The sequence below is a fragment of the Bipolaris oryzae genome, assembly GCF_000523455.1.
Source record: "Bipolaris oryzae ATCC 44560 unplaced genomic scaffold scaffold_29, whole genome shotgun sequence".
Lineage (NCBI taxonomy): Eukaryota > Fungi > Ascomycota > Dothideomycetes > Pleosporales > Pleosporaceae > Bipolaris > Bipolaris oryzae.
In genome coordinates, this window is record NW_006911305.1 from 72,730 (window position 1) to 85,535 (window position 12,806).

A 12,806-nucleotide genomic window follows, 5' to 3' on the forward strand; every position below is an offset into this window, starting at 1 on the left:
AGCGGAAAGACAACGGCGCTCAAGATGATCCTGCGAACAGTTGGTAAGCAATGACCTTGCGCGGACTCCCCTGACTCGGAGCACCAACTTGGCAAAGCCATGATCTGCTCGATGATGTGATGCCTTGGACCATGCTCAAACAAATGCAAAAGAACAAGGCGATGGTGCGTATAACTGGTGTAAAAAGACACGTTTCGAGTGTGTGTCTTGCAACAGGCAAGAGTCTTGATTTGTCACCACCAAGCTCCGGAAGGACTACCATACAGTGTCACGTGCCGACGCGTTTGGTGAAGCATCCGGCCGACCGCGTGCCGGGTCCCGCAGAGCCAGGGTTGGGACAAGATCAAGCTTGGAGTGGAGAATGGATTACGGTATACAAAAAATTTCTAGCAACGCATGCGAGACCTATAGCTTTAAAGGGCAACTATATACGCAATGATCTGTATCCAATTCCATCCTTCCCTCACCCCACCCATATCCCAAGGTATCCCCCAAGACTATGATTTGCGCCAAACAATCGCTCCGGAAAATGCTATTGGAGAAGTGAAGGTATAAAAACAAACAAGCAAACATAGCGCCATTGAACAAGAGTTTTTACCAACAGCCTACCGACTTCGCGAATTGGTTATGTAGACATTACAGGAATGCAAAACCCTGTTGTCAGACCTACCCCATGGCAAGAGGCCCACTCACGCTCATCTATCGTACTGCCTCACCTTCCGGCTTTGGCGTATCTAGCTCTGCGGTTGGGGCCTCCACCTCTGGCACTGGACTAGGTGCCTTCACCGGCTCGTGAGACGCCTCATCAGCCGGAGCTTCTTCAGCTACCTGTTCAGTAGGCTCAGACTCCTTTGGGGCTTCTTCCTCCGTCTTGTGCTCCTCCTTGTGCTCCTCATCACCATGGCCGTTGGTGACGGCTGCCTTGGCCTTGGATGCGACATCTTCGACCTTGGAAACAGCTTCCTCTGCCTTCTTCTTTCCTTTTTGTAGCGTGCTAGGCTTTGAGGCGCCGGGAGCCTTGTGTGGTGGAGAAGCAGGCTTTTCATGAGTCTTGCTAGAGCTGGCCGCTGTTGGGCGCATCATACGCTCAAGGAAACCGCCCTTGGGTGCGGTGCTTGTGGTTGAGGTACGGGACTCCGGTCGCTTTGGTGCACTGGGTCCAACTGAAGGCCGCGGTGCCTTGGTGGTGGTGGTGGTGGTGGTGGCGCCGGCGGGCTTGGGAGGAGCGCGTGTGGTAGTGGCAGGCTTCTTTGCAACCTTGGGTTCTTCGCCATGCTTTGCAGTTGAGGCCGCAGTAGGTGCGGTCAAACGTGAAGGCAGGCCGACGGGGCGTGTGGGCGACTTGGGAGCTGGCTTCTTGAAGCCGGTTGGTGAGACGCTAGATTCATGTCAGAGCTATGGACTGCGTGAACTGCAATTTTACGTACCTTTTACGGAGAGCAGCAGGGGCGGGTTTAGAAGTGGCAGGCTTCTTGGTCTCTGTAGATGATGCTGCTGGCTTGGCCTTGGATGCAGCGCTGGCAGTAGGTGCAGTGGCTGAGGATGCCGCTGGGCGTAGGGAAGAGCGGCTCGTCTTGGTGGTAGGGGCCTTAGCAGCAGGGGCCTTTGTAGCAGGGGCAGGGGCCTTTGCAGCAGGGGCCTTAGCAGTCTCCTTAGGGGCTGCCGGCTTGGACACCTTAGGCGCTGGGCTGGGCTTGGGCGCTGGTGTGGCCGACTTGGTCTTCGGGGGAGTCTTTGGCGCTGCCTTTGGAAGAGGGCTCTTTGGCAGAGGGCTCTTTGCGGATGCGGGTAGCGCCTTGGAGGCCTTAGCAGTAGAGATTGCGGAGGGCTTCTTGACATCTAACTTCTTAGATGCAGGAGTACCATTGGTCTTTGTTTTGCTCTCAGAAGGCTTGGAAGTCTCCGCTGCTGGAGTCTCTTCAGACGCAGGAGCCGCCTCCTCGGTGATAGTGGGCACATCCGTGGAAGACGCAGTCTCAGTCTTGTCTGAGGTTTCGGTGGGCTGAGCGTCGACCTGAGGCTCTTCTTTGGAAATGACAGGTTCCTCAGTAACTGCAGCCTTCTCCTCTGCGATAGCAGCTTCCGCAACAGCGGCCTCCTCCTTGACAGCAGCTTCCTCTGCGGCAGAAATGCTTTCTTCAACCGTAGCTTCATCTTGGGCAGGTGTGTCGTGTTCTACAGGAGCTTCATCCGTGGGGGCTGCCGGCCTCAGTGCGAGATCTTCCTGGGCGCCCGTAGTAGGCTTGTCCGGGTTTTCAGCAGGGTGAGTGGGAATCTGTTGTGGGGATGGCATTGGGGAGATTTCGTCGTCGATGACGTTTTCTTCGGATTGGGTTGGTGTCTGCTCAGCCTGGGGCTCAGAAGCTTCTGAGAGGTCGGAGGCCTTAGCCATGTCGGTGGATTCTTTTTCTTCTGCCTTTCGGTCAAGAGGAGCCGATAGCGAGGACTCTCGTGATGCAACGGCCTGCTCGGGAACAGCCTCGGGGACGGCCAGGCTCTTGGCGCGCTCTTCCTTCTCGTCACTGACGATTTTCTTGAGATCAGCAAGCTCTTCGGGCCTGTCCTCGCTGATGCTGAAGCTCTCGCGGCGGTGTGCAGCGGTGCTGTTGGACGGGGTGCCCTTTGTCTGGCCGAGGTCGGTGGGCGTGTAGGCGCTCGTAGGAGGGAGTGAAGGCTCGACGGGGACAAAAGAGGCGCGTACCTTTGACCTGGGGCGGTCGTCGTTGTCTCCTGGGGCGGAGTGGTCTACTGGGGAGCGACCGCGGGGCTCGGGTGAGGCAGCTGCATTGGAGTTTTCGAACATGGCGCGCAGATTGCGCACGCCGTTGGACATGCTGAGAGGCGACGAAGCAATCGTCAATTTGCAATCGGCTGTGTGGTGTCGAGGAGCGCAGTCGCCGTAATGTAAGTAATATGGGATACGTGTGAGAAATCGGTGGTCCGCGCCTGAAACCCGGGCAATTTGTTTATGTACAAGCAGTGACGACTTGGTGGCAGGGATGCGTGGAGCGTCCCACAAGAACGCAACGCTTACAACAGACAGCAGAGAGTTTCAATTGATGATTCAAGTAACTGGGTTTCGTTTTGAACAGACGAGCAGTGCAGTGATGGTGGATGAACCCCTGGGGAAGCTGGTACAGCAAGGAGTCCAAGGTGCTGTCCGGAGTAACCATAACGACTGCACCAGCTCCCAAACAGGCCTAGCGCCTGTGACGTCTGGCCTCGCTCTGGCCCTCGCCACGGCCTTCATAGCACAAAACGCCCGATGCACATACACACTCACACTCACTGTCATCTAACCATTAGACCCCTCGGCACGCCCAATTCACCCTGAAATTACCTCACCACACTCCCTTTTGCAGATTCCCCTGCAAAGCTTCGCTGGCCATGCACATGCGGCTCGACTGGCGCCTATCCTCAAACCACGCACCAGTCTCGTGCAAACACGGTGGCATCTTTCTGGAGCACTCGACGCATGACGTGTATCAATAGCTCTCCTCGTTGTGTTCCAGCCTTACATGGACACAAGGGACGACTATTGTACTAGTATGCACATACGTAGTAAACTCCCACGCGACAGTCAGGGATAAAAGATGCTCGAGTCAGGCCAATCATGTCGCTTCTCTGCATGAATCCCTCGCAATCTCCTTGGGCTCGGCCAATCAAGAGCATCCACCGCCGATATGTCCATTGCCTCACGTGAGCCCCCTGATCCCTTGGATGGTTCTTTGTCATATGGACATTGCGTGTGGCATGTGTCTAGTCTTTCACAATTACTAAGAGCTTCGTGGAAACGTTTTATTCTTTCGGCGAGACAGGAAACAGCATGGCTTTTGGTTCGCCTTTGAATAATTGGAACAAGGATTCCCCTTTCAAGATGCTGGACTGTTGGCATGATCCCGTTTTGCATGTGACAAACAGCCGGAACCTTTTGGACTGGAATTGCCCAACACAAGATGTGCTCAAAACTTTGTGAAATATCGGACCGGAACAGCACTCGTTCAATATCGGTAACGTGATTAACTATTAAATAATAAAGTAATTTGTTATAGGAAAGACCTCACTCTTGTCGTGAGAGCAAAGAGAACCCCTCAGACAGGGCTCGTCTGATCTCCCTGGCAACGTCCCGTAGCCGTACCGCACCTCAGATGCAAGTCATCCGAAGACCCACCGATCCAAACCCCATAGTCACCACTCACAGCAGGGACAACCCAATTCTGCTCAACGACATCCCACACGCTAAGGTCCTTTCTTGTCAGTCGCAGCTTCAACGTCTGGCTAGCTCCAGCCGCAAGAGTAGACGTCTTCGCAAAGTCTCGGAGCTGGAGAATGGGCGTGTCGACCGTGCTCTCGGTGGGGAATTGCAAGTAGAGCTGTGCGACAGCCTTGCCACTACGGTTGCCGGTGTTGGTTACCGTTACAGCAACATCATATGCCACATCAAAGAGCGCGGGGTTGCCACCTTGCGCGCCACCTGCTGCGGGCCCGGGCTTCTGCTCATTGGAGTATCCCGCAGGATAGGGGTATGTCGAAGGAGAAGCCCCTACCTGCGCAGCAGCGTCGGCGTCGTTCTTGTCAAGCCATGAATATAGGTAACGCCAGATGCGGCTGAAGTTTGCAGGCCAGTATGCCTCAGAAGCAGGTGGAATTGCGGTCGAGTACGACGGTGTTGTACCCTTTGCTGGCCGTGCTGGTGGCGTTCTGGTGAGTGGCGTTACAGGGGTGATTGTGGCGTCGGAAAAGGAGAAGGTCGTATAACTGAGTCCATGTCCAAAGGCATAGCGGGGTTTGATATTGGCCTTGTGGAAGTGACGGTAGTCAATGTATAGGCCCTCTGTGAATGTGTCTTGAGGTTGACCCAGTTGATATCCAACAAGCTTTACAGAATTGCCAAAGTCGTCCTCGGCATTGGGCAGGGTGTAAGGCAGGTGACCAGATGGAGAGACATCGCCGTACAGTACCTGCATCAGAGAGTTTCCTGCTTCTTGTCCGGGCAAATGAGCGAATACGATTGCCTTGACTGAAGGAAGGTCATGCCATTCGTTCATAAGGATGACACCAACAGTATGCACGACAACGACTACATTCGAGTACTTGGCAGCAACATCCTTGATCAGTCTGTCGCCGTTGTGCCACAGGTTCAGGTTGGCAGAAGTTCGGTCTCCTGGATTGCCTTCAACCGTGATGTAGTTTTCTCCCGAGTCGGCAGTCACAAAGACAATGGCAGTGTCGTTTGGAGATGGGTTCGAGTTTCCCGGGAAGTTGTCTGTATTGAAAAACTGGTAGTTTGCACCACGAGCCTTGAAGCCATCAATGGGCGAGTCCATGTATGGGTAACGAGCGCTGCCACTGCCCCAGCCCATGCCCAAGGTACCCTTGTTGCAACCCTGATCAGCGCACGCGTTGATACCATCTGGGTTCTTCTCGGCGTCTGTTCCGAAGATCTTGAGCGGGGCACTTGCGGCCAGAGGAAGGATGTTGTCCTGGTTCTTCAGCAAGGTAATGGCATCTCGAGCTACCTCACGCGCGACCTCGGCGTGGTTGCCCTGGACATTAACAAATTCGTTTACTACACCCGAAGGCGAGATGAGTGCACCAGGGTAGAGCGGGCCCTCGGCATTCTGGGTGTTGGTGTCAAAGTTGGGCCTTGGGTAGTTTTGGTCCTGGCCCATCTGGAAGTACGTGGCCAAGATGCGTGTTACGGCATCGTTGACACGATCCACTGGGACAGAGCCGTTCAGCACCGAACGGGTCTGTTCGTACATCCAGTAGGAGTTTCCAAGGACAAGAGGAATGTCATTGCGATCGCCAGGCATGGACATGTCCAGGCCAGCGAGAGTTGAGCTGACACCGGAGATTTGGGATAGCCAGTCAGACATGACGAAACCTTGGAAGCCAAGCTCATCCTTCAGGAGACCATTGATCATGTAGCTGTTTTGCGCGCATGCGCTTCCGTTGACAGCATTGTAGGCGATCATGACTGAGCCGACGCCAGAACGTACACCTGCACGGATGTTAGCTTCAACATGGCATAGCTGACAGGCGTCCATCTATTGCCGTAATGTAAAAATATACATGCATACTGGATATTTTCAAGAAATTGGTTCAACTTACCTTCTGCAAAAGGCCAGAGATAGAGCTCGTGAAGAGTGCGGTCATCAACATTTGACGAAATGCCCGGCTTGACAATATTCCACATGCGGTACATTTCCTGCTCGTTCGCAATCAAATGCTTGATGGTAGCAATGACGCCAGTGCTCTGAATACCTTCTACAGACAGAGCACCCCCAAAGGCCTGGAGCACCGGGTCGGAGCCAAAACCCTCCCAATCTATAACAAATATAAGCAATCTACCTCTCAGAGATGTATTCTCCCAGATACATACTTCTGCCACCTCGCGGTTTGCGTCCAAGAGGTCCTACACTCGGTCCCAAGTGGATGTTGACTCCCTTTCCGCGGAACTCTTCTCCAATAGCGACTGCACGTCGGTAAATGAGATCCTTGTCCCAGGTCGCTCCAGCGGTGATGCCTGCAGGGAAAGCAGTGTTGTGGTCGGTGTTTCTTACACCCAACGGACCATCTTGCAAGCAAAGTTGCGGAATGCCTACTCTCAAAGCACTACCAGTGTTTCCCACACAGCGGCCCATGAAAATTCCCGTTCCCGCGGTGAGATTAGTCTTCTCAGCAAGCGTCATGTTGGAAACGAGGAGAGAAGCCTTTCGGTAACTCTCAGCCCAATCCGACACCCATCCTCCATGAGGAGCTTTTGGCAGGATGTTAGCATGTACTTAAATAACAACAACAAGCAGATTGGATATGATATCCGCACACATACCAGGATAGTATGGCGGCGCAACATAGCCTGCAGGCACAGGATCACGCTGCTGAATAGCAGCGCCAGCCGCGAGTCCGGAGAGCGACAAGAAGAGAAGGGAAGTCATGATTCCACGACCGACGTCTGGCAATAAAAATAAGAGTATCCCTTCAACCCAAGTTGTTTACTGGAAAATCCCTCCAAACATTCCAGACGGAGAGGGCGCGAAAAGCCATTCATATACATAGTCTTGCTCTCTCTCTCCCTCTCTCTCTCTTTTCCCCTTACCCATGACGCAAACCCCGCAAACACCCACCATTGCACTGCCTGTGTGACCACAGCGCCCCCTCCCCATTCCCCAAAACAGAAAGCACTCATCGCGCTAAGTAGGTAAAGTAATTAGTAGCATAGGGAAATGGTGATGGGCAAACTATCCATCCCGGCTGACACCGCGGACGAAAGCATTTGTAGACATATGCCCGAAGGCAGGATTATTATTATTATCTGAGTTTTGCGCGGCTGGGGCAAGGAGCCCCGGGATTGGGGGGGGGAAGGCGCTGCTGGCTGCAGCAGTGGTGCTCGTCCGGATAATGATCGGCTTGTTTTTCTAACGGGACGCAGGTACAGGGGTTACGAAAACGGTGTTGTGGTCTCTGCGTAGAAAAGCAAAAGAGCAAAAACTGGATGGTGGAGTGAGCGTTGCAGCGAATGAGACATCACGAGTTGGATAGTTTTTCTTCGGAACTATATGGATAGGGCTTATAGAGGCGTTATGGTTTGATAGTAAGACAGCTGAAGGAAGAGAATACGGTCTCCTGAGCTGAACTCGTATGCTCGGATCGAACTGACGATTTGCATACGACCAACAAGTTCTGCGATCATTGATCGCACGACATCAGCAATCGCCAGGTCGCTCGCTTTTAGCCCGCCAACCGCCATATCTAAACTCATGCAACTTCGACAACATCGAACGCTGTTTGGTGGGATCGATACCTATCCCACCGTCCGCCGCGGCGCCACGGCGGACTCCCATACTCTACACACGCACATATACGTACATATATACCTGCCCACGCTCATATGTACATGTAACTCTTTGCGGCTGCGGTGCTACGACCCAGTCACTTTGCATGCTGCATCTGCGTAATGTACTAGTACGTATAGTACAAGCGCCGAGCTACGGTCCGGGAAAAGCCCAGCAAAAGCTCGTTTTTTTTTGTTGCCTGACCTACGTATCGATCGGCAAAGAGGGGGCCGATTTGCGGGGTTTCAAGCACCGTACTTACACACGCGGTACCCACGGGTAAGAAAACCGCCGTAACGTGACACATGTCAACCAGGGGTAGGGATGCGTGTGTGTTCGATAGTGATGGACAGGCACCAAACCCACTAAACTCGGTTCGCTTTTAACCCCCGAGATAGACTAGTTTAAAGCCCTTTCATGTGAAGAGTGTTCTTACCCGTATTCTCTCAGAGTGGGTGCCCCGCCACGCCGGTTTTGTACGCTTGGTCCGGTACTTGTGTCCTGTGTAGTGTGCTGTCGGTCGAGTGTAGCGATGCGCATGACTTCTTTTTTGCATTTTTCAATGAGTCGTATATTATGCGTGGGGAAGGGTGCGTGGTTGCTTTGGGAGAGGGAGTATCGAAAGAAGGCTTAGCGGTGGGTGCGCTAACCTGGTTGCTGGTGCCGGGTTGGGTGTGTACAGTAGGTGGGCGTCGGGCTATCTGGTGTGTGGGTGGTTACACGGCAGTGGGGATGCTGTACCTTGCTGCGGAAGCAGGAACCGAGGATGTTGGGGGCGTTGTGGCTCTCACGAGATACATAGGATGAGAGGATTCACTGGTTTATTCACCGCATCGTCTGGTGGTGCAGCCGAGATACAACTTGAGTTTCTTCGGATGCCGTGAGAAAAGACTTTTACATGTATGTCCTTGCCGTATTTTCTACATGCGCAATGGCTTTCCACCTCATTCGTATGAAATGCATCCATTGGCAAGTAGCTCAGTCTGGCAGAGCAAAGGAAAGGAAGATAGCTACGGATAATCGGTAGTGGGCATGACAAGCAGGCCAAGAGCAGATATCAATATCCCCGTCTGAGTTCGGTATCCCTGTACATATCTCAATAATGTGGAGCTGAATTGGCAGGTGCGACGGACGTCAACCATGTTCGCATCTGCTCCCACGTGAGCATCGAGTGCCATGTCGATCTTCGCCTATCGCGGTACAGCCTACACAACGACGACCAATAGCACAAGTATTACAACTGACTAGAGAAATCAAGGGAACATCATTGAGTATCTTCACACATATCAAACCGCATAGGGGTACTATTTGAAAACCATGAATTGTTTAATGAGACCAGATTAGACTATCGTGAACCCACTGATGCCATCAGTCCAGTCCATGTTGGTGCGTTCACCTCATAAAATATTCTGTAGAGTAGAGACTGCAGCTATGCTGATACATCCCATTCCACCACGTATGCAGTTCCACCACGTGGGCCATGAAATGAATCCCATCATCTAGAAACGCCTAAGATTGAAAGCAAGAAACCATCGCAATAAGGGCTATCGTTGTAGCTCCCCCTTTTGGTACATGAAAACTCCCCCATGCATGCTCCCTTTGTATGAATATGGAAACTCCTGAGATGATGCGCGGTCTGAGATGCGCGAAGACACCGACCTCCCATTTGTGATTTCGAATACCGAAGAAGCGCGAAAAGTGCAGAGACAAAATGAGCGACGTTGGTGAGGTTTGTTAGTGCTTCAAAGTAAGTACCAAAGGACTGGTGGATGTGCTTCTGATGCACAACTTATAAGAAAGATATGCAGTCATGTAAAGCGCCTTTAGTAAGTGTCTTCAAACAAGGACGGCAAGGTTGCATCTCCGTCCGCTCCATCGCGAAAGGCAAGCATCTCATCATCGAACAAGGCGAAAGTAGTATCCATATTGAAGTCGATGTTGAACTCCGTATCGAGCAGGCTATGACGGATTGACTCAGCGTTGTAGAAGAAGTCGGCAGCCATAGGAGCCTGCGGATATATCTCTGGGAAGACATTGGGATCGAAGCAGTTTGAGACATCTTCAGGACAGGCGTTATCTCCACTAGCAGTGACAGGGTTTGCAGCAAGCGTTGGCTCGTCCGTAACCTCAGGTACCGCCAGGATCAAGTTGGGGGACAGCTGGAATTGAAGCACTTCTGGGGCCGTAGCCGTAATTGCGGCTCGCTTCGACTTGCGTGATTGACGTTTCTTCTTCTCGCCAGGCTTCCTCGGAGTGTACTTGTAGTCAGGGTGCTGGCGGAGGTGTTCCTCTTTGGCAGACTGGGCGGCGTCCTGCCAGGGTTTTTTGGCTTCAGGAGAGAGGTTGTGCCAGATGTGAGAACAACGAGTAGCTAGGACTTAGTTAGTGTATGTTTGTCTGAAAGACGGAGGGTGCCATGTGCTTACAGATCTCTTGGATAGTGAGGTGTGGAAATTCGACCTTTAGATGCTTGTGCATTGCATCTCGGAAAATAATCCAGCAGTTCATCGGGCGTGGGGCCTTTTTCAGGCCAGCAGCAACGGCCTTCAGGTCAATCGAGGTTTGCTCAGAAGGCGATGTCTGTGCTAATTGGGGGCTTGATACAACTTGAGGTGAGCGCATGTTCTTCGGCATCTGGACCAGAGTGTGGTAGTTGTTGCCACCATCCATGACAGTGAGCTCGACAGGAAATCCAGAAACTTCGCCCACACAGCGTTTGAAGTGTTCTACCAAGATGCCCCCAAAGAGCTGAGGAATATTGTCTTGGAGAATGACTAGATCATTGCCGTTATTCCAGTCATCCTTGCAGCTTTGAACAGCATCTTCAAAACGTGCTTCTACAATCTCGATCGCCTCAGCGAGTGAGATGTTGTTCGTAGGAGGAGTAGAATAGACTGTAGAATCCATTGTGCCGAGGATTTGGTGTTTGTGTAATATGAGAAAGTCAATTAAAAGCCTTTGTCAAGACTCAGAACAAGAACCAGCTTCAAAATGCTGAAAAAGGTGTGGGGTTGAAAGTCTCAGAAACAAAAACCTGAGGTTTGAATAAGAGAAAATCGCTCAGGGTGCGTCACCGGCTACCGCCAAGCTTCAGTAGGCAGTCACCGAGGGAGAAAAAAAAAGTGTTGCTAAGCCTGATGATAGCAAACAGTCAGTGCAAAACTCATCACTCACTGTCAAAGCTTGCTTCAACTTACCTCACTAATACTCGACTCACTAACACTCAAGGGAGCCGAGACTTTGTGAATCGTGAGAAGTTACGTCATTCACCTGCTGCCGTCTAAGGCAGCAGTCTGTAAGGGGTTGCAAGCGAAACACGTAGTGATGGAGGCTAGATAGATGGTGAGGGTAGATAGGCAGGTAGACTGTGGTGCCTGATGCGTGAAGTGCCATTGATGCTGTCACGGGGTGGCTGGGTCAGCATAAGGTAAAGTCAGGTGCTATTGTTTCAGTGACTTGCAATCAAGGCGTGAACTCACCTTTACTTGCACGACGGGCGGTTTTGGAATGTCTAGCGGTCCTAACTGGGAATCACTTGGAGTGGAGTGTGCATTGCTGCGTTGCTGCGTTGTCGGGAAGAAGAGAGCAGTGACAAGGGGCTGCAGGACTGAAAGTCGTTTGGCTTTTTGACCGCGACTTGATATATGAGACAAAGGAAATAGCCCGACGCCACACGCGGATGAGAACTAAGACAAATGGATGTGATTTGGCGCAGCGCGTGCCACAACCCACCGTGGTTCAGGAAGGTACCCCCTTGCATAAGAGACATCTGTAGCGAGACTACAGGGCATTTCGCCACCTTATTTGTCAAACGCACATGGGCTCCGAGGGAACATGGCATTGGTCGTGCAAGGTCGATCTGTCTGATTTTGTGGATGTACGAAGAATCGGACAAGGTCGATCTACTGTACTTTTGGATGTGCAGGGTGAAGGAACTACCTTCTCCAGGGACTTTGCATATGCATGTCCCACAAGAGTATTTAGTATGAGGGTTCAGCTTCTCTCATACAAACGATAACATAGCTTTTGAATACATAATATATAAATCCGCTCACCTAGTGTGGAATAAGGGACTCAATTTGCTGTTCCATTTGAAAGAGCACTGTGAGTGCCTTCCGACAATCTCCAATCCCGCACTTGGCCTTTCCAGTCTGCAATTCTTCCGTCGCGGATCTTTACAATGACAACCCTGACTTCTTCTCCGTCCAGATAGCATTGGGCCCCTGCATTACCCTCTCTTGGCGCGTCTCCACTTGCAGCTCCGATGCCTAGCCCGCCACTACCCCACAAGCCCTCCCCGCCTGGCGAAGTCGAATAAATGTCCTCTGTACCATCGCTAAAGGTGTTGTTGGCAACGTGTTGAGCCTTGTACCATGTCTCCTCCTCCGACCCAGAGGGAACCATTTCGGCAACGCCGTTGATGGTAGTGCTGATTCGACTCAATGAGGCTGTGTTCATGCCGAGAAGAAGCTCGGCTAGTGATCCAGACCGGGGTGCTGGGCGGGTTGGTGAAGGGGAGCGGCCTGGCTGGTTGAGAGTAGGTGGCCGATGAGATATCCAGTCGTGCACCAAGAGAGACACAAGCGAGTTCGATTCCAGGTTCTGAGTCTTGCGCGATGATGCAGGTGTGGTCATGATGATGATTGGGCTTGAAAAGTAAGGCGTGTTAGGTAGATATGTGTAGTTCATAAGGGAGACGTGAGGAATGTTTTCCGAGCATGTTGCAAGATGAAGCTGTAGCATCTGTCAGAATCTTGCACAAGAACAGAGAGCAGCGATATCCATTGGGACACGTGATATCAAGATGGGAATGACCAGAGACAGGACAGTAATGACAAGAGATTGCCGAGGAGGATTGATAAGGGAAATGCAAGACAAGACTGCTAGCAGGGAGGATAACTTACAAAGCGGGCATTTTGGAGGCATGTTACGACCTCTTCGGGTAAGCTGTTGGACATGTTGGACATT

General features: G+C 52.1%; 4 protein-coding genes across 4 annotated transcripts; all 4 read right to left on the minus strand.

Annotated features, from left to right (window-relative positions):
• Positions 1–699: 699 nt before the first annotated feature.
• COCMIDRAFT_24265 (uncharacterized protein) lies at positions 700–2,833 on the minus strand (the record flags this gene model as incomplete). Its single annotated transcript, XM_007687375.1, has 2 exons — positions 700–1,378; positions 1,428–2,833. The coding sequence occupies 2 exons, from the start codon at positions 2,831–2,833 to the stop codon at positions 700–702; spliced, it is 2,085 nt and encodes a 694-aa protein (XP_007685565.1).
• A 1,258-nt stretch (positions 2,834–4,091) lies between these two features.
• On the minus strand, positions 4,092–6,941 carry COCMIDRAFT_34609 (glycoside hydrolase family 3 protein; the record flags this gene model as incomplete). Its single annotated transcript, XM_007687388.1, has 4 exons — positions 4,092–6,004; positions 6,115–6,330; positions 6,386–6,787; positions 6,836–6,941. The coding sequence occupies 4 exons, from the start codon at positions 6,939–6,941 to the stop codon at positions 4,092–4,094; spliced, it is 2,637 nt and encodes an 878-aa protein (XP_007685578.1).
• Positions 6,942–9,661: 2,720 nt separating this feature from the next.
• COCMIDRAFT_88977 (uncharacterized protein) lies at positions 9,662–10,745 on the minus strand (the record flags this gene model as incomplete). Its single annotated transcript, XM_007687419.1, has 2 exons — positions 9,662–10,209; positions 10,265–10,745. 2 exons carry the CDS (start codon positions 10,743–10,745, stop codon positions 9,662–9,664), a joined length of 1,029 nt encoding a protein of 342 aa, XP_007685609.1.
• A 1,167-nt stretch (positions 10,746–11,912) lies between these two features.
• Positions 11,913–12,796, minus strand: COCMIDRAFT_88863 (uncharacterized protein; the record flags this gene model as incomplete). Its single annotated transcript, XM_007687420.1, has 2 exons — positions 11,913–12,572; positions 12,743–12,796. 2 exons carry the CDS (start codon positions 12,794–12,796, stop codon positions 11,913–11,915), a joined length of 714 nt encoding a protein of 237 aa, XP_007685610.1.
• Positions 12,797–12,806: the final 10 nt, after the last annotated feature.